Genomic DNA, 27,934 nt, shown 5'->3' with positions numbered 1-27,934 from the left:
TGTGTTCTGAATGTGTGAAATGAAGACTATTTAAGAAGCTTTTGTGTTGGATAGATCACAATTGAAAAACTGTTCCTCAGATTTAAAAACTAGCAGGTAGTAAGTTAGGTTCATGGATGTTTGCAACCAAGGCTCACTACGACATGTACAACCAACTGTGTGGAAACCAAACCTTAAGAGGCAGCATATGTGTTCTGAGGTTTTCTGTAAGCTCTCAGACAAGAAACTAATAACATAAGGGACATGATTAAAGAAAATTGCAAAATGAATTCAGAAATAATATTTAAAGTTTATAAAAGCACATGTGTGTGTTCCATTGATCTTGCATCAGGTAGCTGATCACAGAATCAGAGTGTGAACAGAGTGTGAGATTTTTAGGGAAAAATCAGGGTCCCTTTAAGTCTGTAGAAGTTGCTGTGAAAAGGTGGCTTTTTATAGCCCAGACTGTCACTCCTGGTTTTGCGCCGACTCTGACTGCCTGTCACTGTGACTTTGTGTCATGAGCTTTAATCTGAACCTAGGTCATGAAATCAACTGTAGTATAACCAACATTGTCCCTTCACTGCATTTATTCAGCACAATGAAGAAGTTCCTCATGTTCTTGATGCCCAGATAATACTTATAAAAAAATTTGTAAATGCTGATCCTCGTCATTTTTTTATGACTGTAGAAATGGAAACTATAGGGCATCCTGAATTTAAAGGAAGGCAATCCATACAGCTGTTTAAGAATGCATTTTCTTTCTTGTTCCAGATGAGAGCTCCACCATAATGTCTAAAATATGAATGTGAATGTAAAATGTATGAGAGACAAATGAGAAAGGCCAGCTGAAGAGGAGGAAGTAGGAAGCAGAGCTGGAGCAAGCATCTTTCCAGATTGAGTTCAGGGATTTCTGCTAAATCTCAGCTGATCTGACACAAACACACAAACATATAAATACACCCTTACTAAGCTTTCTCAGCCTTGATTTGACCTACATAGAGTATTTGCCCTGGGATCAGTCACTGACTGTAAAATGTAATGATACAATAATCCATAGAGCAAGAAGGGAGACTCTCGAGGATCTTTTTTGTGTTTGTTAAAAGTGATCATCTTGGGTACTAAAGAGGAATGTTGAACATACATTATCGGCAGACAGAATGACAACTTGTCCTTTCAGCTCTGCATGCATGCCTTGCTCCTTTTCTTTCTCCTTTGCTGACCTCTGCTTTTTTCCTCTGTCCTTCTGCAGGAGTGAGACCGTGCTGCATCAGTTTTGCTGCCCCGCCCCTGAACATCCGGAGACCGATACCTCAGGATCATCAAGGTGAGATCAATTGCTAATTCTCTGATGTGCGTAGTTGGGTTGATGACATCACAAAAGGCACAAGATTGTAGATAATTACCTGACATTTTTAAGTATTGCAGCAAAGGTGCTGTTTTTAAAGTATTTCAACATTGATTTTGAAGCATTTAAGTTGCACGAGTTGAAGGTTTTTTTTAATTTTCATGTGCCAGAGCTAGAGTTTGACTCTTATGGATACGAAGCCATGATGATTACTGTCATGGGTGATGAAGCTGACTGTCTACAGAGCTTTAGTTTTTGATCATATTTCAAATTTTCCTTCATGTAGGTTTTTGTATGCATTCACCCCTTTAATGCTATATTCATATTGTATCACTTTAAATTGTTACGTGATTTGCCAGTGCATTGGCACGTCGTGCTGTCTGAATTCAAACTGCTTTTGCTGATCTAAACAAACTTCTCTCTTTCTTACATTTTCTCTGTGGTCTTAACTCAGTTCATAGTAATAGCATGGGCTGTACTGCAGGTTCATGCATGCTGGGGCTAACTGACAGGATTGTGCCCATACAAATCTGTTTTGGATTATTTTTGGTGGAAGTAGTGGCTTATGCAATGACTTCAGAAAACATCGTTAGGATTTGAAAATCATTTTAATGGAATATATTGACAAGACCATATGGTTTTAATAGCAACTTGATTTAAAATGATTGCTGAAGGTCTTTGAAAATAACAGCTGGGCATTCCAGTCAGGCTTTGTCCTTTTCACAAACCACATCAATGTGCATGCTGTCAATGTTTTTCTGAAATCCACGATGCATTCACACTTACAGACAAAAGTCTATTCAAAGTATGCAATGAAAAAGGGGAAAAAAGAAGTAAACAAAATAAAAGTCAGTTTCTCTTGCCTTATTGTCAACAAAATAGCATAAAAGTAGACACAAGATTTTTAAAATGTAGATCTACAGATGATAAACTATATCCGAAGTGAGTCTGAGTGACTCTGCAGAAAAGTCTGCCTAATACTTTCAATGAACCTTCTTCACAACATCCAGCTCTGTACATTCAATTTAAACATCTGAATAATCGAGTCACATCAACACTTAAAACTTTTAATCATGCCTGATGGGAAGTGTGTAGTGCTGAACTGGTCTGTATGTCAGTGCAAAGTGGTGTAATTTTGAGGTTAAGAGGTATAGCTACATGGCTAAATGTGTAGCAAACTTATAACTCCACCATCTGCAACTTACAAAAAGACAACAGAAGAGGAGGTGGTATGATGTATGTAATGATATCCCCTCTATCAAAGCGACCATGGCAACCCTGAAGTGATGCAACAGTTATCTCTAGCATAGTAACTAGAGAATCTACAGTAGCCATTTTAACAGCATGTTTCTGAGTGGGCTATGCCTAGAGAATGTGTGAATGTGTAAACTTTCATTTAAAGTCTTGAATGAACGCCTTTCTTCTTTAAACCCCTTTGCTTTGCTTCATCTTCATATGTAGAGGAATCTACAGTTGTTTATTCTCTCTTGCTTGTTTTTATTTTTTGCCTGCTATTTGGAAGACCATGTCTTGTGCAATCATTGCATCGCAATTATTTCCACCTCATCCCACCCCATTAAATGTATTTCTTTTCTCAATATCACCATCTGTCTGTCTGTCTGGAATCCCTCTATTTTCTGTGAAGATCTAACGACTTAACTCCTACACTCACATGGTCCTGATTGGATGGGCAAATGACAGAGAGGCAGCGGGCCCAGCTGAGATGAGACTGGTGTGGATCTCTATAGCCAATGCAGCTCTTTATTATCACCACTCTCATCATCATCACATGAACGCTGTGTGTTGGTTGCAATCCTTCACCGCCTCTACAATTGCTACACACTCTAAATCCATCAGTGCACACTCACCTCCCAAGAGATGCCATGAGATCTGCCTCTAGCCTAACCTGCCATACCCTTCGCTCTTCCAACCTTTAAGTGTGTGGGTGTGCATCCCCCCCGGGGTGTGCAGGGCTTTAAACGATATGATTTGACAAAGGTTTTTCTATCTCGCCCCCTGATGACGCCTGTGCTGGCATGTGTACTCTCTGTGTTTGATGCTGCATATGCTTTGCAGGAGAAAGTGCGCACAGTGCCCCTATCATCACCGAGACTCTTGCTTGGCCAGATGCATTAATAGCTCAGGTCTTGCTTTAAAACCCTCTAATGTATTCTAATGTACCCTAATGTATTCTGATGCAGCGCTGGGGCATGGCAGTGTTTTAATAGACTTTTTGATAGAGACAGCCTCCAGCGTGCACACACCAACAGCCAGCCTGTAACTATCTTACTGTTTCCGACTTCGTAGTTATCTCACTTTCTGCTCTCCTCTTTCTGGCTCTTTTCGCTGACTCTATCTCAGAGGATACAGCCAACCTAGCCTCTCTGGTCCTGTCTCCAACTTTTAGTGAGAGACGCTGCAGTATACTTCATTTCACAGCAATCAGAGGAAACAAAGAGGGACTTAAGTGATGGACTCATTATTTAAGCATGAGCTGGCTTTTAATTCTCCCCTGTTGTTTTTAGCTCTTGTTCCGTTCGTGTAAAAATGATCGAAGTAAGCAGTATCTGGCCAGCACGGAGATTCCACAAGCATCACACTCACTCTTGTGAGTGCATACAATCCTAAAGCCTTCAGGGTATGATCATAAATCTGTCCATTCCAGAGCTGTTTTGTGCTGAAAGTTCGTTTTTCATCCCATTCCTATGTGGAAAAAAGTTTGCAAAGATGAAGGGAATCCTTATGTGTGAGAACATCTGGATTACTGGAAGGCCTAAGAGAAAAAGGGTGTTTGCTGTGTTATGCTGGCAAATTACTTAAGCCCGACATGACTTTTCGCAGAATTTCGATAATGCTACCATGTAAAAGAATGTTGTACCATCTGTGTCTGGGATTAAAAATGGCTGACCTCAGGGAGCAGCCTACTCCACCCTTGACACTGTTGGGTTCTGAAGCTAAATTTAAACTCTGGTGTGATTTTTGTGATGGGGTTCAGCTTATTCTTTTCACTATTGAGTAGTCATACTGTACAAACCATTTCAGATTTTGTCAAGTCACAAGCAACAACCTCGATGTATTTTCAGGGTATTTTCAGTGAAGGAAAAAGAGACATGTTTTTTTTGTTAATTTTATAAATATAAATCTGAAAAGTTTGGTGTGCCTCGCTGAGCTCATACTTTGTGAAATGACCTTCTGCTTAAACTACAACTGCAAATCTTTTAGCGCTTCTTTCTGCTTTGCAAAATAACTAAAGTTCAGTCAGATTGGATTGAGCGTGTTTATTAGCATCTATTTTATTGTCTTGTCACAAGTTTTCAAGTGGGTTTTTGTTTGCACTTTGACTGGATAATATATAGTTGAGTCCAAAATTATCTATCCAGCAAATTTTGAGTGTAACCTTCTAATTGTGCCAACAAGTCTCTTCTCATTCGAAGTAATAGTAACATTTTAGAATGGCTCACACAGGGTCCTGATGTAATTGTGAGAAAGACTGTAAGATTAAAGTGGTGGTGCAACAGATGTGGAAAGGATCACACAGAAATAGTACTCTGCGTTGGTTTTTTTATTCCTATAAAACAGTGGGACACACTCAGCACCAGGTATGATACACGCATCACCGTCACAGTCCAGCAGCTCAGTTAGGCAGCTTCTCCCTTCTTTTTTTTAATATATTAACAACAAATGGACTATAGAAAAGTAAAATCTTGTACAAATCAACATCAAACCACAAAATAAATCTGTGTATCCATTACATACCTATAAAACAGTGGAACACACTCAGCACCAGGTATGATACACGATCACCGTCACAGTCCTGTGGCCCAACAAACACATTTTGGAGGGAAACTTTATACAAACTTAATAACGTAACAAATTAACTTTAACCAACACCAAAGTTTTTTTAAAAAAAACACTTGCACAGTTAACATTATATTTTTGCAGAACAAAAGCTGTGAAAACTATTTTTAGCAATATAAACATTATTAAAAGTGAGAGATAGCTTTAGCATCTTACCAGCAGCTCAGTTAGGCAGTCACTGAACATTGCTTTGTGCAACACTATTAACGTCCCCCCGAAAACAATATTTACATTAGGATCTAAAAATAAAAGCAGTTAAAACAGAAATAGCCATGTCAGCAGACATGTTAATTCGACAAAATAGAAATCAAAATGTTTTGAGAAGGTTCATAAAATAATAAATAAATAAAATTAACTCAGCTACAGTGGCATAGAGGCATTCCAGCCTTAAAGACTTGGAGCTCATCATCAAAGATAACTTGTAAGACACCAGTGGAAAATGCTAAAAAATAAGAATGATTTGATGGTTGTAATGCCAGTGAAGATTTTTCCATTGATTGACTAGAAAAGTATAATTTTTGACATGTCATGTATTTTTCAAATAATAACTTAAATAAAATGTAAATTTAATTTTTTATTAGCTGATTGTATTTTTAGAAGATGCTTGTTACATTTCCTTTTGAAAATAAACTTCTTAGTTAAATGAAAATACCTCTTAACCCATATCTGACAGTGATCATATCCCTTAAATTAAAAATTTTCTTTGTAGATCTCATTGTATGTTTAGAGTTGCTGTCATGGAAGGTAAGTTTCCGGCTCAAAAGTTTTTTAATTGGTTTCTAATTGGTTTTCTTCTAGAATTGTACTGGTTTCAGCTCATTCATCTTCCCATCAATTTTGTTCTGCTTTTGTCTCATTGCTTAAGACAAGTATAATCAGACAGCATCATGCTGCCACCTCCATGTCTAACTATCATAAAACCTATGTAATATACAATATGACAAATATTGAGCAAATTTAAATGTTATAAGTACCTCACAAAACCAGTTGGGTCTCTGTAGGTGTGTGTTTTCGACTTTATGTACCTCAGTTTAGCAGATGTGGAAATCTTGGCACGAGTAAACGTTCAATTTGTAAGGTCGCTACTGGTATATTTTTGTAATATTCTTAGTATATATGAATGTTCTCTACTCTGGATCACTCTGGGTTGCTGAATTCAAAGTGTCATGAATATGAAGTCCTCGTATCGGTGGAGTCAGATTAGGGTTTCCCCTAACTTGTTCTCTGAGTCACGCCTGACTGTATTGGCATGGCATTCCTGTTTGCAGTATTTTTGAAAGCTTAATCCCAACACGGGAAAAAGCCTCCCCAGTAATCTTTTTATTTCCACGCAGCACACAGAGAACGAAATGCTCATCCAAATGATGTCATTGCCATGGAAACACATTAGCTTTCAGAGGGTCATACATGAATTCAGCCTTGATCTTAATAGTAAAAACTGAGAGTGGAGCAAGGCTGGTGTGGAAACATTGCAAAAGAAAAGATATGCAAATGTGAGTGGCAAGTCTTAGCTAGGAGTTATTTGTCTGAATTTCTCATATAAGTTAATGTAACACTTTCTGTTTGATTCAGTAGTGGTGCAGACACTTTCTGGATTCTTCTGGCATAATATTGGTACTAAATAAAAGAGATCAATCCTTTGGCATAAGAATATTGTGGGAAAAACACAAGTTACAACTTATAGGTTTTTATTGCAGCAATACACTGCATATGGCTTTTCTTTTTGAAAACTCTCTTGAGCCACACCGTATAAGCTTTTAAATCACCTTGGCCTTAGCCAAAAATATACACAGAAACATAAAAAGAAACACTGAAGGTTTTCACTGCTAAATATGAGATTTTTATTTGTGCATGACAGTCTCGCTGGATAAAGAAGGGAACCTTTGTTCAACTGTTGAAGGAGCGTATTAGGCAAGCCCATGAAAATTTGATAAGAGCTCTGCAAGCTAATGTTTACATAATACACCCCTGATCCAAAAAAAAAAATTAAACACAACATAGTTATGATTCATGAGTGTGTGAATCTGTGAGTTTTACTGATATGAACAATAGTACCATAATACATTAATGTTCTGCTTTAAAGTATTGGGGTGCTGTATTTCAAGACCACTTGAAAGTATGTAGCTGGACTTAGGTCTTCTGGTTCTGCTCACCATCCCCAAAACCAGAATCAAATATAGAGAAGCAGCATTTAGCTTCTATGCACCACAAATCTGTAGCAAACTTACAGAAAACTGCAAAACACCAAATACACTAAGTTACTTTAAATCTAGACTAAAAACCCACTTGTTTAGAGCTGCGTTGGACCGTAATAAAACACTAACCAATATTTTGATGTGTAATGATGGCACTTGGCAAAATATAATGTTTACTGGTTTTCTCAATTCTTCACTGTGTGTTATGGTGTCTTCTATGACTTTTTTTGTGTTTTCATGATGTAAAGCATCTTGAACTGCTTTGAAGCTGAAATGTGCTATACAAATAAATGTGATTGATCGATTAATTAATAAAAGCTGAATTTTATCATTTCCCTTTTGAGCAAAATCTTTGCAGAATTTTTGTTTTTTCGCCTTTTCTATTTTGAAAAATGATGAGTATTGAGGGCAGTTCCTGCCAAAATTGGCAAAAAAATTTATAGGCATAAATAAATGGTTTAATTAATGGGACAAACTTTGCGTCCTGGGTAATTGGTAGGACTGTTGCCTCGCAGCAAGAAGGTCCTGTGTTCGATTCCCGGCCCAGGATCTTTCTGCTTGGATTTTGCATGTTCTTCCTGTGCATGTGTGGGTTCTCTCCGGGTACTCCGGATTTCTCCCACAGTCCAAAAACATGACTGTCAGGCAAATTGGTCTCTCTAAATTCTCCCTTGGTGTGGGTGTGTGTGTGTGTTCATGGTTGTGTGTCCTGTCTGTCTCTGTGTTACCCTGCGACAGACTGGCGATCTGTCCAGGGTGGCCCCGCCTCTTCCCCGAAACATTCGCTGGAGATAGGCACCAGCGACTCTCCCAACTCTGGATGGATGGACGGAAATATTGCATCCTCCCTTCCTCCCCCACCACCACACACTCAAAATTTTAATATACGACTGCATCCGAAAATGAATTTATTCCATTAGATTTAAAGCATTTACACGTTCTTATGCAAAAGGACTGGGTAGTTAATCTAGTTTATCAATTAACATCTCTTAGACATAATTAAAAAAATTTAAACCTGTGTGTAAGATATGTTATGTAAGGGTATTGCCTCTGAATCTGGACTCTATATGCTGTCAGCTTTTTCGTATTCAGCCGTTGCCTGCAACTTGCAGTGGAGCCACAAGTCTGACCAAATAAGAGTGGACACGGAAAGTCAGTCATCTGCCCCTCAGGCCATCACAGTCCACGTTCTGCCTAATTTATGAATCTCTTCCCACTCCACAGAGCTGAAGGCCAGGCCCCTGTAAAGAGTGAAGATATTTGGTCGTAGGGGAGGAACTGAAATCTCTCTGCTCTTATTTCCCTTGCAGCGGACAGATCCTGAGCCTGGAGGATGGGATGTCCTCTGGTGGAGGACAGGAAGTGAAGGGGCTGAAGAGGGAGGGACCCAGCGAGTACGAGATCAATTTGGAGAACAAAAACAAACAGGTATGCCTTTTCCCTAGTGGATCAATATGCTCAATCACAGGGTTTGGAGTAAAAACTGCTGGCAGCTCTACCTTGTTTAACATGAGCAGGGGTGTGTGTGAGAGAGAAGATTTCTTGACAAAAAAGATTCCCATTTAGATCTATTTCCATCTCTGTTGACATGAAAAAGAACACCCAGGATACTGAGTGCCACAGCGACAGGAACAGAGGAAAGGGAGATGCTAGGTTGTCATGGTAACAACTAATAACTGCTCGTGGTGGCTGAAGATGTCTTTATTCCTCATAGCAAGCAACTGAAGGGTCTGCTGTTGTATCTTGCTGTGCTGCTGCGGTGCTTGAGTTCATGTATCCACTCTTGGTGTGACCAGACACACAGCAGACATATTGTGAGGTTTCCCTCTTTTTTTCCTGCCTCAACTGCCTCTCTCTGCTCTGGAAATACTAGAGGTGAAGTTCTAAGAACTTGTAAGATTTTTGGGTGGAGCTGCAAACAAATAGGTTTACTTTTGTCCCCCATTCATTCAACTCAATGTATCACGTCCATCTCTATATCCTTACTATGAAGTATTAGCAGTAGGATGATGATTCCATAAGCCCTACACCACTTCAGCTAGAGCCAACATATAATTAAGAAGGAAACATCTGTGAACAGTATGAGTGTGTATTTCAGGACTCCTCTTGGCTCTTTTGATCTTATTGCTCAAAAATGGCAGCGTGTTTGATTGCTGATGAATGATTAAAACATGTTTCAGTGGGTTTATCACTCTTGCAGTGTTTTTCAATGACTCTCTAAGCAATTTAAAGGTGTTTGATGTGTTCACTCCCACTCACCGCCTTCCTGTGCCCTTAGATAGAGGAGCTAGAGCAGAAGTATGGAGGCCATCTGATCGCAAGACGGGCAGCGCGCCGCATCCAGACGGCCTTCCGCCAGTACCAGCTCAGCAAGAACTTCCAGAAGATCCGCAATTCTCTGTCAGAGAGCAAGCTGCCTCGCCGCATCTCCCTGCGCCATCCCAGCCCTTCATCCCGGAGCAGGAATGCGGCCCAGAGACACAGTTACACTCTGCATCCGGGAGGTGGACAGATTCCCTTACGCTCAAAAACTCCTCCTCCACCTCCATGTCGCTCCACATCTCTTCCCCCGTCACCAGCGTCAGCCCCAGCAAATGTCCCGTCATCAGCTCCAAGTCAGGCTCCATCTCAGACATCTGGACCTACACTCACACAGTTAGAAGACTGCTTCTCTGAACAGGTCAGTGTACTTTGAGGAGATATAAACAAGATCTGATGCAATAAACTTGTGGAAATGACCAAATGCCAGAGGCATTTGTGGTTCACTAAGAAAGAATCTCAGAAACTTGAAAATATTTCAACAGGAATGTAATGGAGGAAAGTGAAAGAATGAAACATACCTCTGACTCTCTGAAGTCAGACCCTCTGAAAAAACTATTAAAATAAGCATCTCCGTTTTGTTAAAATTTGTAATGTGTTGAAATGTATCTAGTTAATGAATATATTTGAATGCATAGAATCTTATTCTTCCTCTGGGTGTGAGTCCTTCTGCTAATCTGCTGTTTCATCATCCTTGCTTGGTTTTAAAAGTTTCAGGAGCACATTAGAATCTGTTCTTTGGAATTCATACAGTGTTTTTCACACTCAAAAGCTGAACTGTAGGTGGTTCACTGAATCACCTGGAGTCTTCAATTCAAATCAAACCTGTTTGAACATGCGCAGACAGTTTGTGGTAAATGTTTACCTTTTGCTCCAAAGCTTGAATGTCATGTTCCGCTATAATAATGACTTTACGTTGCATCTTATGTGCAGCAATTCACCCTGAGCTAAGAGAGTGGATCTTGTTTTTACGTATTTTAAACATTTATTGTATTTTGTACAAGAGAGTTCCAGTGTGCTTAAAGATGGATTAAAAGCTGAAAACGTAAAGTAATGTCAAGTCTATCAAGCCACAAATTACCCTTGAGTAAACCGGGAGTCTTGCTGATGTAATAGCATGTTCATCACTGGGTATGTAGCCTGGCATGTCTTACAGTAGTCATTAATTATCAGCCTGAACTTCTGAACTTTTCTGCAGTTCAACACAGACAACCTCACACAGTTGCTGATTTTATCTGCATTTTCTTATTACTGCCCTTGCAGCTTCACTCCTTGGCTCAGTCCATCGATGATGCTCTTCGTGGTTGGAGCCTGTCAGAGGGAGGAGAGGGGAAGGGACTTCTGATGGACCCCGGGGCCCTTCGTGCAGCTGCAGAAAGTGCCGGCCTGCCCCGCAGCGCCAGCTCCCTGCTTATGGCTTTCAGGGATGTAACTGTTCACATAGACAGCAATAGCTCCTACACCATCTCATCCGCGACCACCACAACCACCACCTCTCTGGGAAATGCAAGTGGAGGAGAACCAGGCAGCAGGAAGCCCTCTGTTAGTGGGACAGGCGGAGGAGGGGATGGGCAGTCGATGGAGGAACCCGAGTTTCCTGCCCCTCCGCCCAGTGAGGAGCTGGAAATGGTCGATCCGGGATCTAGGAGGGGGTCTGCGGCACCAGCTGCAGCAGGGGTTGGGATGGAGAGGGAAAACAGCTCAGACAGACTGGAATCCTCCACTTCCACCTCTACCTCCACGTCAATCTCCACCTCAGTGCAGTCTAATCAGCAACCTGCTCAAATTTACACACAGTACCAGCAGTATCACTACACTCATCCCCAGCAGGTCCCCGAGGGCCCGAGTCCGGATTCCCTGCAGGCCCTTGTCGTCTCTCTGCCAAGGGACCGCTGCCAGGATCCAGCCTCCTGTCGCTCCCCAACCCTGTCCACCGACACACATCGCAAACGCCTCTACAGGATCGGACTCAACCTGTTCAACGTGTGAGTGGGCTGGCAGTTCATATAAAGCTCTGTGACAAAATAAAAACACGTTAAATATTTCCCCATCCTCTGGCTTTGACTTCAAAGCCCTGATGTTTGTTTTGAACAAACTCCCAACAACCCTTTAAAATACTTATGAACAGCAGCTTATTATTGCTTGTAATTGCTGGGGGGAAGCATCTGTTTGGTACCATCTTCTGATTGTGTGATGTCCATGAAAGAAATAAAAAACATCCAGGAGGAGTATGGGGATGAAAAGTGGAGTGCAAAATGCAGCAGAATACTAGAGGCAGTGGAGGAGGCCATGAACAATGCTAGAGCTGCTCAGGTTCTAAAAATAGATTCTACGGTGGGCCTTCATTTAATATTAGTTAATACAAATTAAAGTAAATGAACTCAGTGACAGGCGAGCTGATCTCAAAGTCGTGAGCTAACAGCTTTTCTGCATGAGTGCATGCTTTTTTTTCCCCAGTTTGTACTCCCTTCTACTCACCATCTCTAACACTCACACTCACATATATTAAGCTCATTTATTCCCAAATACAGAGAAAGAGAACTTCTGTCTCACCCACACACAAACACCCCCACACGCCTACACATGTACATGCCAAAGCACAAAATGACAACACTCAATGCTAATTCTAATACTCTTCTGCTTCTCTGGTTTTGGTGGTGCCAGGAATCCCGAGAGGGGCATCCACTTCCTGATCACGCGTGGTTTTGTCCCGGACACGGCTATAGGTGTGGCACACTTCCTACTGCAGAGGAAGGGCCTCAGTCGACAGATGATTGGAGAGTTCCTGGGCAACAGCAAGCTGCAATTCAACAGGGATGTCCTCGAGTAAGTGCACTGTATTCATTTAAAGTTCCTGGCGCATAGAGAGACATGCGTTGTGCCTTACAAAAGCGTTCATACACCAACAAAAATAAATCTGGAAAGTGTTTGTGCTCAGGCATTGCACAAAGCCATGCTCAATATACCATTATGGCACAACTGCAATCCTACCAAAGCATGGCCATCCACCTGAACTGAGAGAAGAACACAAGATGCTAATTTTAAATCTACGCCTACAGCTATTCACAGCTCAAATGGACAAATTTATAGATAGGAGGACAGTTTGATGGGAACTCCATAAAACTATCTGGTGATTGTGGCAGGGCTGCAAGAAAAACTAGAATTGTACTCAGTCTGCAAAACACATTCCGTCCATAATGTGGTTTGATGAATGGATGGATGGATGGATGGATGGATGGATGGATGGATGGATGGACGGACGGACGGACGGACGGACGGACGGACGGAAGGACGGACGGACGGACGGATGGATGATGTATGGATGGATGGATGGATGGATGGATGGATGAATGGATGGATGGATGCTTTATCCGATGGGTTAGATAAAGCATCCATCCTTCATCCATCCATCCATCCATCATCCACCCATCCATCCATCCATCCATCCATCCGTCCGTCCGTCCGTCCGTCCGTCCGTCCGTCCGTCCGTCCGTCCATCCATCCATCCATCCATCATGGTTGAAAAAACATGGCTGTTTCAGCATCAGATAAAGATGAAAATATAATAAAACTCTAAGTTCTTTTAAAATCAAGGTTTAAACTAACTTGAAACATCAGTAATTTTAATCTGTAGTCCCAGTTTTTTTTTTTTTACTTTTCCTCATTATTCAACTGCAGTGTACTCCTTTTTTGTATGTTTGTCATGTAAAGCTCTTTAAATAGTCTTCTTGCTGAAAATGTGTTATGCAAATGACAATTTTTTTGCTTGAACAGGAACAAAGCTGTGGACATAACATAACAGAAGAAACTGACAAGAGATGATTGAAAACTCGCTACCTGTACTCATGTGAGATGGTTACAGAATGCAAAAATTTGGATTCTAACTCGAAATCGGCTGCAGCTGAAAGAAAAGGAGGGAACTCAGATGAACTGAGGACCGATTATTCAATTAAATGAGTGAATAAACACAATTACTAAACAGTACATGAGTAACTTAAAGCATGTCTAGGGGATGATGCTAAAATTAACCTTAAACCCAGACAGAAATAAAAAGACAAGCTCAGGCATAGAGCAAAATAATACAAGAACTTGGACTCTCACTCCAAACCAAACCTGAACAATACAAAGTCTTAAAGTATAAAGTGAAACCATAAATAATTAAAGAAAAATACTAAGAAAACCAGTTTAGGGATGCAAAACAGGTGGTTTACCTTCCAGCAGGAGAAATACCCTGAACATACAGCAAATGCTACCCTGGAATAGTTTAGATTAAATCATCTGATTAGAGTAGTTCTGCCCTGCCTTCGTTTGAGAATGTATGTTGAAAGGTGATGTCCAAGTTGAATTTATTATATAAAGAACACAAAAAATGAAAACCATGAATTTTTTGTGTTGTGTTATTTCCACTTCAAAATTATGTACTGAACTACCACATAAAATAATTCAAACAAAGCAATGTTTGCAAATGTAACATGAAAAAGTTAAAATATAAATACTTTTGTAAGACAGTGAACAGCACTGAATTTAATAAAAAAAGGGGGGGCGATGGTGGTGAGAGGGATTAAAGGGTTGGTCTGACAAGCTGAAAACTAAGTAGAGTGTGTGGGTACATTTGAAGACGGTCAACAAACCCAGCTGTATTTTGGATCTTCAGTGATTGTGAGCAACTACAGTGTTTTGACACTAAGCTGCGTCAAAGTCACAGCTCCTCGATAATCTGGGAGACAACAGTAGATAAAATCCATCCCACCTTCCGGCTCCTTCAAAGTAGTTCTGGCTTTCACTTCAAAGATAAAGGCAGATTTTAATCCATTTTATTTCTAGACTGGGTTTAAAGTTCAAAGATAAAAGATTCATTAAGATATTTGTGTCTCTGGGACTTTGATTGATTAAGCAATGTAAGGAATTATGAAAAGTGTCGTCTACAGATTCACATGTAGCAAACATAGGGTCCTGCTGATATGTGGTACATCTGTAAATGCATGTTGTTACTTAGTGGTTGCTCACCCACCCAATCAGTGTTCAGAGATCCAGGATGGAGGGGCTTTTTGCTGAGGTTGTTGTACAGATTGCAGAAATACGTCACTGCATCGAACACACTCATAAGTACTCAGCCTCACGTTTTGTTCACTGAGTCAAACAGACATATGTGATGTGCAGAAGCTCACTAATGTACACTTGGAGTCTCTGTTATGTATTTCTGTTATTGCCGTAGCCTGCCTTCAGCCTTTCATGTGCCTCCCTTTTGCCCCCTCTCCTTTTAGATTTCTTTATTTTTCTTCCTTTTACTTATCTCCAGCTGTCACCTGAAACTTTCCTCTGCATTATATTTGTGTGTGTTGACATGTGCATCTTCCAGGTCAGAAGATCTGCAATTGAAATATGACTCTAAAGAGAGAGACTTAGAATCAGCTCTGACACACAGTTTGCTGTGAATTCAAAACACTTCTTTGACTGACAAAACCTAAACCCAGCCCCCTTCTGCTTTCCTCTCGATAGCTGTGTGGTAGATGAGATGGATTTCTCAGGGATGGAACTTGATGAAGCTCTGAGAAAGTTCCAGGCTCACGTTCGAGTTCAAGGAGAAGCACAGAAGGTGGAGAGACTCATCGAAGCCTTCAGGTAAGAGCTGTCAGTCGCTGTCGCAGTCGGGGCTCTCGTACAAACAGGTTGTGCTTTTTTAAATTGATGCAAAGTTCAACACGTGACTGAGAGGGACTTTTTGATGGCTCTCTGACTCCACATAATGAGTCAACTTTGTGCCTGCAGCAGCATATGCAGAACAAGAAAGCAGCGACATGTAACACAGCTCGCATATTTTGCAATATTGCGTGCAGCCTTGAGGGTGCCTTGAGTATCCAGAGTGACAAACTAATAGGCCAACTGCTTAGACTTACAAAGTACTTAACTAGTTCTGCAGTCTCATTACGGCAAGCTCTGATGACACCAAAGCAACGTATCATTAGCAAATTACAATGATTGCCTGTAACCTTTGACTAAACACGGCAGTGTTTTCTGATTGTAAGCCAATCACAACAGAGACCTGCACTGCAGGCAATCAGTGTGTGTGTGTGTTCCATCAGGACAAAAATAGATGCTCTGTTTTATCAACTTTCTCTCCTGGAACACACCTCCGGTCCAAATCCTCATTTTAAGCAGATTCTTTTAAATACGGCATGTTTATAAGCGCTGTATCATGCTGTCTTGCAGATATCACTTTTTGGGATTTTATATTTATAGACCAACACAAACTAGTCAATATTTGTATAGCATTTGTATTCTTCTCGCCTGAATGGAGCATCTTTGGTTGCCGTTTAAGCTATAGGTTTTTACTGAGCCATTCTAACACATGAACATGTTTTGACCCAAACCATTCCAGTTTAGCTCTGGCTGTATTATTAGGATTTTTATGATGCTGTTTGTTTACTTTTGTTCTCTATTAAACTTATAAATACTTCTCTGAACAGATGGATTTATATTAGGCTGCTTTATATCAGGAAAACATGCAATTACAAAATTGTTGCAGAATGTGCTCAACCTTTTTTATGAGTTAAGCTTAATGGGCACTAAATGTACTACTACAATGGTAGTGAATGTCAGTCATACAGACCAAAAATATTAATGGGAGTATTTGCATAAATGGCACTTGGAAAAAATCCTACTAAATGTTCCATCCAATCATTTGCATCACACAGAATCAGAAAGAATCTCAGTTAACTAAATGGAAGTTTGAGGTGAAAAGTTAACAGGGTGTCAATACATTAGCAAGATATTATAGAGCAAGTGGGTTGTTTTTTCTCAGTTTGGCTCTTTGCTTTTTTTCGTCACTTTTGACACTGGCCCTGCAGTGCCGAAAAAAACAACAAAATCAACAAAGGTGATTCAGACATGAACATCAGAGACCTACACCATATCGTCCTCCCGTTTTTTTCTTCCTCTGGACCGTCCAGTTTTACCTTTAACAAACCCCTGGGTTTGTTAAAGGTAAAAAGGTAAAAGGATTTTTGTTTTTTTTATGTCTGCGTACCTTTTAGCCAGCAAATAATTTGAGGGAAAAACAGATAAGCAGAAGCTGCAATTGGCGCTACATCCCCTGGCTTCAACTGTCCTTGAAGCGTTCCTGCGATATCCAAAGACTATCCTCGGGACTGAAAATGCAATAGAAAGCTGGTTGTTGTTTTCTCTTACAGAGTAATAGCTTAGCTTTGCTGAGAAAATTTAATGTGTCTCTGCTGATGTGCTGCTGTTTTCCCTCAGGAATATGTCAACAGCGTGACATGACTTGAGTCATTGCTCCTTTGAACTCAGTAACTAAGATGTCTTTCTACATGACAGAGGCATATGATCACCATCAGCTGCCCTGCCCTTTAGTAGACTGCCTACACCTGTCTGTATCACTTCTGTGCTATGTTTGTGTTTCCAGTTTTTTTGCTGATTGAACTTTTTACTATCACATATTCCAACTTTAAGAGTCTAATTCTATGTGCTTTTTATGTTTATCAGCATGTACAGACATGTAATGAGAGTACTAGCATGATTTTTTGCATAATGATTTTTTATTAAGTTACCAGCTTAGTTTGTACAACCAGCTCTAAAATAATATAAACAACAAATGGAGCAGCTGGTAAATATAATTAGTTTTACAGATATCTATTTGCTCCAGCATCATAGATAACCTACACAATTTTAGCATCCACTTAACCTTTTCTGTTTTCAAGTCAATTATGACTGCTTGACAATTGAGGTGGAGGTAGGACAGGCTGACATAGCATTACCTTTTAGTCTATTGCTTTTTTTTTAATCTATGAATTGACGCTATTGGCTCTAAGGGCAATATTGTGAAAAAGTATTGGAGTTATTTTTTTTGTTATTCCCTTTTCCACACATTTTATTTGGAAAGTTTATGCAGGATTTTTCTAGTTTGCTTGGAAAACTAGAAAATTGCAATACATTTTTTTGCAATTAATTGTTGGAAAATTATTTTTGGGACTCATCTTGTTTGTTCAGTATCTGTGTGAATTTATAGAACCATCTCTAAATGTCATCTCTGCTTTCCTCTGTGCTAGAGCCCTCGCTAATCAGCGCACGCCCACCACCTCGTTTCAGTCTGCATTGTGCATAACAAGCTCAAACTCAGCTGATCCACTAAAATTTGTTTATTTTGGGTTTTAACAAACTAAAAAATAAGCTGTTAGTGTTCACCAGGCTTGGTTTCCCATTCTCTGGCAAAGAGTGATTTGTAGCTTAGTGCCGTTTTGTGACCACAGATTTGCTTTTCCTATATATGGGTTTGAGCGAGGTCTCCCACTCTATGTGGGGATCAGGCATGCTTGTGTGTACAGCATTATTTGTGGTGGACTGAATCTTTTGTTTTGGGTTGTTCTGTGCCTCCTAAGTGTCTTTTTGCTTTAGCTTACAGTACCATCGAAAGCTTATTGTTGGTTTTTAGCATGGTACAGTATTAGCATAGTGTTGTCTCTTTGTTTGTTTGTTTTCTTTTGTTTTTTACAAAGGTTCCATGTGATAGACAAATACACAGTAGTAAGGAATTAGATGTTTAATTTGCAAAACTTTCTACAAATATAAAAAAGAATGTTTTAGTTCTGCGTTGAGTCCCCTTGCCACGATATCCCTAAATAAAATTTAATTCAAGCAACTAGCTTACATCGTTGCCTAGTTTATAAGTAGCATTCACTCAAGTGCAATTCTTTCTTCATATACATCTTACTAAGACATGGCCTTCCACTTAATCTGGCTGCTTGGCCTTGCTGAATGAAGCAGCCATGAGGTCCATGGCAACTCTGAAGAAGCTGCAGAGATCCAAGGATAAAATTAATGAAGTATATGTGGCAAAACTCTTTTACGTTTTGCCACATATGCTCTTCATCAAATCTGTCTCAACTTGATCTAGGTTGCAAAGAAGAATGGACAAAGAAATCCATCTTTAGATGTGAGATACCTAGATGACTAAGAATTACAATTTTGAAGATTACAATTTTGGAGCTGTAATTGCAACCAAAGCTGTTTATATGCTGTTTATATATATATATATATATATATATATATATATATATATATATATATATATATATATATATATATATATATATATATATATATATATATATATATATAGGCTAGAGTTTATAATATTAATAATATTAATGTGACAAGCTGTGGAAAAGTTGCAAGGCACTGTCCTTGCAGTGAACTTAATGCTAATATTTTCCAATGTCTAAAAACTAGATTAATTAGAAGATTGGTATTTTTTAAAAAAAAAAACACTTTGATTGGGACTGTACGGGCAACAATTTGTCGCAGAGGAGTTGGTTTGAACTAAAACTTGATGAAAGAACCAATTAATTGTTGGTGTCGTACTTTTACTCTGCTGTAGTCAGAACGCACTAACCACTTGTATCTACTCTCTAAACTGAATTCTTCCTCCTAGGACTGAAATAAATTATCTCCGATTCCCATTTGATGGCCAATCAGAACACCCACTGCGGTCATCAGTTAATCACATTGCACTCAATCATGTGCCCTGAGCCTCTTGGCGCAAATTACAAAGCCATCAGCGATGTAAAACCACACTCCCCAAGCTGCAGATGGGAGTTGTGAGTTCAGGTCAGAAATAGAGTTGTGTTTTTTAATCAGGAAAGCCAGACATCCAATCCAACGTCGGTTACGTAACCGTTGTTATGTCATCTGTTTGAGGGTTGTTGTGCTCTTGTTGGGAGTGTTTTTTTTTTTAATAAAAAGTGGTATTTGTGCCAGCTGGCATGCAACTTTTATGTGCAGATATGAAGCTAAGAGATCAGGAGCCTGAGTTTAAATAAACTGGTTACATAAGATTTAGAACTGTGTGAATGAAACACGAATCCATGCACAGACGGAATTTACCACTTCATTTTTTCCCTCGCAGTTTGTTCTCGCAAATGTTCCTCCACGTCTGTGCACATGTCTTTTTGCATACTGCACGCTTCTTCAAAATTGCTGCAGAATTGCATCAACTTGGCACATCAGGAGTTTTGTTTGCGGCTCTGCATGCACGCTTCTCATAACTGCCAGGGATGTTTGAGCCTGGAAGCAGCTACCTTAAAATAAAGGGGGAGCAAGGCTGTTTGATTGATATCCTATACGTTCCCTGGCCTTAGATCTAGTATAGGATGTGGGAAATTGTTTTGTGGTTACAGAGGTCTCAGATGCAGGCTTTTAGTTGCACATTCTTTGACAAGTACATAGTTCTTTGGAGCAGAGGGGCTTTCTCCATGTCTGCATCCTGTCTGCCTATAAAGATAAAAGCCTCCCACTACTGAGATGGCCCACTGTGTAAGTTATTGTGACAGTAAGGAGAGAAAGCTATTGGGGGGATGGAGAGGTGGAAACGAGAGTTTGTGAAGCCTGTGGGCAGCAGTGGGGTAAAGAAAGTCCAAATGCAGCCTCAGTGTCTCCAAACAGTATTGTCTGACCTGGGGCAGAACTCTTCTGCACTGTCAAAAGCCTCCTCCGTCCTGTCAGGCTCCCTCATGGCTGCTCCTTCCATGTGAGCAGAAGCTACAGTCAGTCAGTGAACATACGTGGAGTACAGAGTGCTCTTTCAATGTGTCCTAAAGTTGAGTTTATCACTTCTAATGGAGTGTGCAGCATAACTGATAACTTGATGAATCCTAATGAAAGATAAAAGAAATCTTGAGGAATGTGTGACTCATTGCAGGTCTGTTGTTCTACACAAATTATTGTTTTTCTGGTGTTTCTTGATAAATGGGAGACGCGTGTGGGATGTCACACCATCCCAGCAACAACACTACATTTAATTTTAAACACATTTTCTTTTTCAGAGAAAAAGAATATAAGTGGGTAGAAAATGCTACCCACTTTTTCTGAGTTAAGATTCTCTGAATAATTAAAAGCCTAGAATGTTTTGATGTAAAACTACGCAAAGTGGAAATTTAAATGTTTTATAGAAATCATACTTGCACAGTGAAAAGGTTCAGGTTTGTTGGTTGGATGTCAGTCTAATATTTTAAAATAGCTACTTGTTAATTCAAGCTTGGTTACTTTTCATCAGTTTATAATCACAATAAAAAGAGAGTTCCCACCTTCTATGGTTCTCGATGCATACCTTTTTTTTCAGACTTCTTCATTTTGACTTCATATTGGTTAATTAATGATGAGGCTGAACTCTGTGGCATGTGATTTGAAACACTTGAGATTCTATTCCTCGCACACATATCTTATATTTTACCAATCATAGCTTCCATGTTGCAGATCTGTGGGCTGTGTAGAATGATTCAATCCTGCCCTGACACAGCACATTAAAATCCTATTGTATGCTATACAGCTGTCAGTTTGTGCTGTGCGTACAGCCATTTGACAACGTATGCTGACTGTACATCATGCTGTCTGATATACTGTTAAAATGTGTAAAAGTTCCTACAAATGTGTTGTGGGAGCATATAATTATTGTCATCAAATAATTATGTGAGAAAGTCCAACATCGAAGTTATTTTTTAGTTTAGGACAGTGTGATCCAGGTAGATGAAGCAAAAAAAGTTTAATATTTACAGAATGCAAAATATGTCTACATTTTGTGCATCATATTTTACCTCTGCACCTTCTCACTATCACCAATACCCTTTAGATTTATGATTTAATCATCAATCAGATTTATATGAATCATACCTAAATGGACCTTACTTTCTCCAGCTATAATTGTGATAAAACAAAAAATATTAAGACGATGCTGTAATAAAGTCATATACACTTTATTCCTCTGTCCTTTGTCTCCTCAGTCAGCGGTACTGTATGTGTAACCCTGATGTGGTGCAGCAGTTTCACAACCCAGACACCATCTTCATCCTGGCCTTCGCTGTGGTCCTCCTCAACACCGACATGTATTCTCCCAACATCAAGCCGCACCGCAAAATGGGGCTCGATGATTTCATACGCAATCTGAGAGGTCAGTGTTCGATTTTATTGTGCTGCATCTGTTTGTGTGTGTTTTGGTGCACACTCGTGAGATTGATGCTGTGCTATATAGGATCTTGTGAACAGAGATGGTATAATGAGGAGCATGCAAGTTTCACACTTCATGACAGGTGGTTTTATGAGCAGAGATCTTTTTTTAGATTGGATATAAATATATATATATAGAAACCAGATGTACAGCTGAAACACTTGACTGTTAATGTGGAGGAGATTAATTGGGATGAAATGCCAGGAAGAATGATGAGGAAGATGAAGAGTGAAGAGAAGAGGAGAGGGCAGGGCAAGTCAAAGCTTTACAACAAGCTGCCTCATATCAACCTTACTATCGGTTTTCTGAGTGACGGCCTCTTGAACTGAAATAAATTACTCAAAGAGGCTGTGGATGCCTGCCTCTGCTTGCTATCGTCAGAAAAACATCAGCTTTGCAGGATGAGATTTCTGATATCCTTGACTCTGCTCTGGAATCGGCGCAGTTAATTAAGTCTCGCTCAGTGTCAGATTTAATGATAGTGATCCTTGGTTTTCCAGAAACATCTTATCACCTTTGTTGAATTAGCTGAAACTTCTAATGCTGTCTATCCACAGGTGAACAGATACATGCATCGGCAGCTGGAACAACTTTTGTCCTACAATCTAAAAAAAATCATACACATTAATTATACTTAATTGATTATAATTCATTTTATATCTTATTATACAGTTAGAACCAGGTAAGGAAAAAACATCTTCAAACTTGTGTAAATTGCTTGCACAAGTTTGAAATTGATGTTGATAATTTCCTGTCCTCACAATCGTATATACAGAAGTGCAGCTCCAAAATTACAATATTTCAGAAATTGAAACTGATATATTAAGATTCATTATGCGTAGAGTGAAATCTTTTAAGTATTTAGTTCTTGTAATTGTGATGGTTAAGACTTGCAGATAATGAAAATTCAAAATGCAACGTCTCAGAAAATTGGGGAATTACGGTACATAAGATCAATAAAAAGTGTATTTTAAACAGCCAAGTCAGGCTTCATAAAAGTGTTAATGTCTATACACGCAGTACTTGGTTAGGCCTTCTTTTGCATGAATTATTGGCTCAATATGGTGTGGCATTATTGGGTTTGGAGTCTCTCGTCTTCCTCTTGTCAGCAAATTGGCAGCAATCAAGCACAGTAACAGCATGGTCATTAAAATAGCTTTTTGTAACCTTGGCAGTGTGGGCAGATGCCAAGTCCTGTTGGAAAGTAGCATCTCTATAAAGCGGTTTGCAGAATGAAAGCATGAAGTAATCAAAAATGTTGTGGTTGGTGACTGTGTTGACTATAGACTTCAGAAAACACAGTGGTCCAACACCAACAGATGATATGGCACCGCAAACCATCACTGATTGTGAAACTTCAGTCTGGACTTCAAGCATCTGTGACTTCTGCGCCTCTCCGCTCTTTCCCTATTTCCAAATGAAATAGAATGCTTTTATTCATCTGAAAAGAGGAGTTTGGACCACTGAGAAATAGTTCAGTTCTTTTTCTCCTTAGTCAGGTAAGACAGTGTTGACTTGACACAAGGAAGGCCACATTTATAGCCCAGGTGTTGGATTGGTCTGTGTGTAGTTGCTCTTGATGAACTGACTCCAGCCTCAGTCTACACCTAGTGACTGAGGATGTTAAAGCTGTTAAAGCTGCAGTTTGGCTTGTTGCTGATGCACCTTTTACTTCCACACTTTCTCTTCTATTCAATGTTTTATTAATATGTTATGATACAGCACTCTGAACAACCTGCTTTATGATATTTTCACATTTGTGTGTTTGTATAATAGGTGAGTTTCAATGCCAAATGCCTGGTTGTTCTGTATGTACTTATGTTTTTTTTCTTATATTTTGTGTTGTAGCCTGGGTGACTGTGTAAGGCGCTTGGCAATGGATGAAATATGCCTATGCAAGTTTCCTACTGCCAAACAATTCATCCACGAGAGTAAATGAATCACAGTATTTTAATTTCTGGAACCTAAACTATTTTGTCTTCAATCCATTCAGATTATTAACTGCCAATATGATTGTTGCACCCAGTTACCCTTTAAAGTGATTCACGGCCACATTGTCTGAATAATCAAAACTTACAGTATCGGCCAAAAAGGAATGCTGAGATGACTGCTAAGGTGAAAATGAAAAACGATGATGATGCAGAAGATGGGGAATAATGTTTAATTTTATTCTGTTTCAAAAAGGAACTGGGAAGCCAACGGTGCTGCTGAAGGAAAATCAAAAGAAACTTTAAACAGAGGGTAATCCATAATGTGTCGGGCATTAGGCAGGGAAAGAAACAATTAAAACTATCTGGCAGTGAGCCCAAGAATTTTGCCACAATTTGTACAGAGATAATTAAAAACAAATGAAGAATGGCTGAGTGGCAATCAGCAAACAACAGCCAGGTGTGTGAGGGACAGCAGTTAAATTAAATGACTAGAGGAGAAAGGTAAAACAAAACCAATCATAGTAACAAAAGCAAGATTAAACAAAGTAGAATAGAAGATAACAACACAGAACATAGGAGCAGAAAACAAATAGAAAAATCCAATACTCAGCGCAGTAATTCCTGCAGACCGTGCCATCGTCTGTTATGTGTCATGAATTTCAATTTGGTATCATTTATTTAACTACTTAAACAACTCCCTAGATCTAAAGAGAAATTGTTCTTTATGTTAAACTATTTAAAGTCCTGTTTGCTTGGTTTCAATCACCTCTTGATCAAATTTCTACTAAAAGGCTGAAAAAGCTGATCAGGCTAGCATGTTTTTGACATGTATGGTCATGTTTACATTTAATTCTAATTAAAATTTCCCCACTCCATTAGACAACATAATGCCATGCAAAGTATAAGAAAGCTAAAACTAGTTGCAATCACATAGCTCAAGAATAAAAATTATATCTATATTTTGTAAGCTAACATTATAGATCAGTAGAAATACACTCTACATAGCAAACTTTGCAAATTTTAAATTACAAAATAATGTAAATTCATGTCTATACACTCTATAAGGTTCATGCATCAATGAATTATAAAGCAACTTACTCATTTGGCAGAGCATGAATACTGTGTGTCAGTTAACAATTAGGAGTCTAAAGAAACTGAACAACATCTAAACTTTAAAATTTAAAAGTTTTTCTTTTAATGCGAGACTTCTTGTTTTTTTCAATCTGCTGATACACAAGTTTATACTTTGGTTTGACAGATTGGATAAGGCTACAAACCACAGAGAAAGCAAGACACCCAGTTGTTCTTCTAAAATCAAACCTAATTTTGCAATCTACAGTCTATTACTTAATCATCGTAAACCGTATTTCCAAAATACAGGATATTATGTCTAATCAGGACATAGAAAAACCAATGCATACTTTTTGTAGGATATATTATTGTAATGGTGTCTTCAGAGGTGTGAATAAAAAAGGAATCGGGCAAATATAACATGTTGTTGCCAAGATCCTGACAAAACAACAGGAAAATGGATCATATCCCACCAGATCTTAAATCAGTGAACTGGCTCCCTGTTTGTAAAAAGACAGATGAGATAGATTAAAATCTTGTTAATGGTTTTTAAATCACTAGATGGATTCTCATATCACCAGGTTGCTGTTTCTTCATTAGTGTTCGTTAGACCAGAATCAAATAAGAGGAGGCAGTGTTTAGTTTCTATTCCCTTCAGCTCTGGAGCTGACAACATGAAAACACAGCATGTGCAGAAATCGCTTTGCTTAAATTTTCTATTAAGGTCAAAGATTACTTTGTCAGTTTCATTTTATGTTTTACGCATTTGTTTAAAATTTGCATTTCACTGAGTTTTTCTTTTAATGCGAGACTTCTTGTTTTTTTCCTTTAAATGCTTCTTCTCTAAAGCCATTTTTAGTGACTTTGGTTGTGAAGGATTCTATGCAAAAGTCTAGCCTTGGCTTCACTAAACTATTTAGATTACTGCTATCAGATTCCTCAGTAAAACACTCAACTGCATTGCAGCAACACAAAATGAACAAGGACACGCTGCAGACTTGAGAGGTACACAAAATTCTGCTCCAGTTAGAATAATTATTTATTGCTTTAGAGGGTTTCAAAACATATAAAATACATTTTAAAGGCTATAATTTATATTTATTGCTTCTGATTTGATGCTTTGAAGCTTTCTGTGCTACAGAGCAAAGGTATCAGAACCTCATACGGGTTGTGTGTGTGGTTTTTTTTTTATCACAACCACTTCAGCATTGAATGAACCTTTGAATTCTCTCAGGTGTGGATGATGGAGCAGACATCCCCAGAGAGATGGTTGCAGGCATTTATGAAAGGATTCAGCAGAGAGAGCTGCGCTCCAACGAAGACCATGTCACATATGTGAGTCGTGTGGAGCAGTCCATCCTGGGCCTGAAGACAGTCAGTATCAGACTTTTCCTCTTTTCTTCTCAGTTTAATCGTGTCTCGTTCGGTTTGAATTGTCTCACAGCAGTCTGTTTTACATTAGCCGCCCTTCGTCTCTTTAACCTTGTTCCTTCAGGTCCTCGCTGTGCCCCACAGACGGCTGGTGTGCTGCTGCCGTCTGTTTGAGGTTCCCGATGCCAACAAACCTCACAAACAGAAACTCTCTGCGCTCCAAAGGGAGGTGTTCCTCTTTAATGACCTGCTGTTGGTAAGGATTGACCTTCAAAAAGATACACTGGTGTGCGTGAGCATGCATGCTGTCACGAGCACAATAGGAAATATGGTTTGATATCCAGCATGTGACTACGGAGAGTTTACTATCTTTGTGTGTGCAGATCCTGAAGCTGTGTCCCAAGAAGAAAAGCTCAGCTTCATACACTTTCTGTAAAGCTATGGGTCTTCTGGGAATGCAGTTTCACCTCTTCAGCAATGAGTGTAAGATGCTACTTTACTTTGCAGCAATTTATTTCCATTACAAGCCCTAGCTTTGTGCACAAAAAGTGCTGAGCTCGCCAAGTTGTCCATTTTACTGTTGTTCTTTCAGGTCAGTGTCAGCACTCAGACTGTGAGGGTTCATTGCAATACATAATGGCACACATTGCTATCAAATTGTGGTAAATATCCTTCAGTAAAAGTGCTTTACTGTAACTGATTCAAATATTACATTTAAAATGAAAGAATAGTTTAACCATCCAGTCTGAAGCTATAAAAAACATTTATAAATTACAATAGAGCAAAGAAAGTTTATGATCAGATTAATATGGCAGTTTCAGCAGCAGCAGAATCCACAACACACAAAATGTTGCAATCTTAAATAAAATGTTGCATTTTTAAAAGAACCCAAAAAAATTGTTAGCATGTGCTTTCAAGCAATTACAAGACAATGAACTGGCGTTATGCATTAGCACATTTATTTTTTAGCCCCCCACGCAATCTGGTGTCCAAGACTGTATTTTTTTAACCTATGATTTGAAAGTCTATTTTAAGGGTGTTTTATTAGCTGCAGTCTTTTAGAAAAATGCAACAGAGCTGAATTCAGTTTTAAGTTTTAACGGTCCGCAGGACGCACATTTTCTCACCCCATGGATATAATTGAAGTTCTTCCTTTTCCCTCTCTCTTGTGGTATTTACTCAGATTATGCTCATGGTATTACCATGATGAGCCCCTTTACCTCAGAGAAGAAGCAGCTGGTTAGTTTCTGCTCTCCCAGCGGAGAGGAGCTCAGGAAGTTTGCAGAGGAGCTCAGAGAAGCGATCGCAGAGGTCAACGAGATGGAGCAGATTCACATTCAGTGTAAGGACACAAGCACACTGCTCTCATTACATGGACATTTGATTAAAACCATGGCACGCCGTAAGGCGCTGACAGCAGTATTTGCCTGTTTCGCCTTGTAGGGGAACTGGAGAGGCAGCAAGGGATCCAGTCGCATGGTTTACACACCAATGGTGGGCAAATGGACACACACACGAGACATGGCTCTCCCTCAGGTGCTGGTTTTGCTTGTGCAGCATAATGAGGCATACATTAACTAAATGTCAGGTCCCTATATAATATCCTTGGTTTTTAGTATACATATTTGCGAGATGACTGACAGTGATAAATTTTCATCCCACAGGCCAACAGGATGTGTATGATAAAACTGGCAACAACAACACAGTAGAGGTGAGTGCCTAAGCTACTCTCGTCTCCCTCAGGTAAGTATCTGCATATTCAGCTCTGTGAATGTTGCGCGTGTTTGTGTGCGTATATGCAGTTAGACAGGGACTGTGCCTCATCCTGAAAGGAAAGTGCTTTTTG

At 39.4% G+C, this 27,934-nt stretch overlaps 1 protein-coding gene across 3 annotated transcripts in view; it reads left to right on the top strand.

Annotated features, from left to right (window-relative positions):
* The window catches only part of LOC102223123 (IQ motif and SEC7 domain-containing protein 3-like), a 41,216-nt gene that overhangs the window by 8,083 nt on the left and 5,199 nt on the right, over nucleotides 1-27,934 (top strand). For 2 of the 3 annotated variants that reach the window (XM_023351560.1, XM_014469850.2), the window contains exons 2-14: nucleotides 1,232-1,306; nucleotides 8,691-8,808; nucleotides 9,659-10,060; nucleotides 10,963-11,684; nucleotides 12,364-12,525; nucleotides 15,199-15,321; nucleotides 21,492-21,658; nucleotides 25,952-26,091; nucleotides 26,213-26,344; nucleotides 26,472-26,571; nucleotides 27,272-27,430; nucleotides 27,532-27,624; nucleotides 27,753-27,799. In XM_023351560.1, coding sequence (XP_023207328.1) covers nucleotides 1,232-1,306; nucleotides 8,691-8,808; nucleotides 9,659-10,060; nucleotides 10,963-11,684; nucleotides 12,364-12,525; nucleotides 15,199-15,321; nucleotides 21,492-21,658; nucleotides 25,952-26,091; nucleotides 26,213-26,344; nucleotides 26,472-26,571; nucleotides 27,272-27,430; nucleotides 27,532-27,624; nucleotides 27,753-27,799 — 2,440 coding nt within the window. Of the gene's footprint in view, nucleotides 1-1,139; nucleotides 1,307-8,690; nucleotides 8,809-9,658; nucleotides 10,061-10,962; nucleotides 11,685-12,363; nucleotides 12,526-15,198; nucleotides 15,322-21,491; nucleotides 21,659-25,951; nucleotides 26,092-26,212; nucleotides 26,345-26,471; nucleotides 26,572-27,271; nucleotides 27,431-27,531; nucleotides 27,625-27,752; nucleotides 27,800-27,934 lie in introns of those variants that run through there. The other variant, XM_023351571.1, reaches the window with a different exon arrangement.

Source organism: Xiphophorus maculatus, chromosome 2 (genome assembly GCF_002775205.1).
Source record: "Xiphophorus maculatus strain JP 163 A chromosome 2, X_maculatus-5.0-male, whole genome shotgun sequence".
Classification (NCBI taxonomy): Eukaryota; Metazoa; Chordata; class Actinopteri; order Cyprinodontiformes; family Poeciliidae; genus Xiphophorus; species Xiphophorus maculatus.
This window is presented reverse-complemented; position numbering and strand designations above follow the sequence as displayed.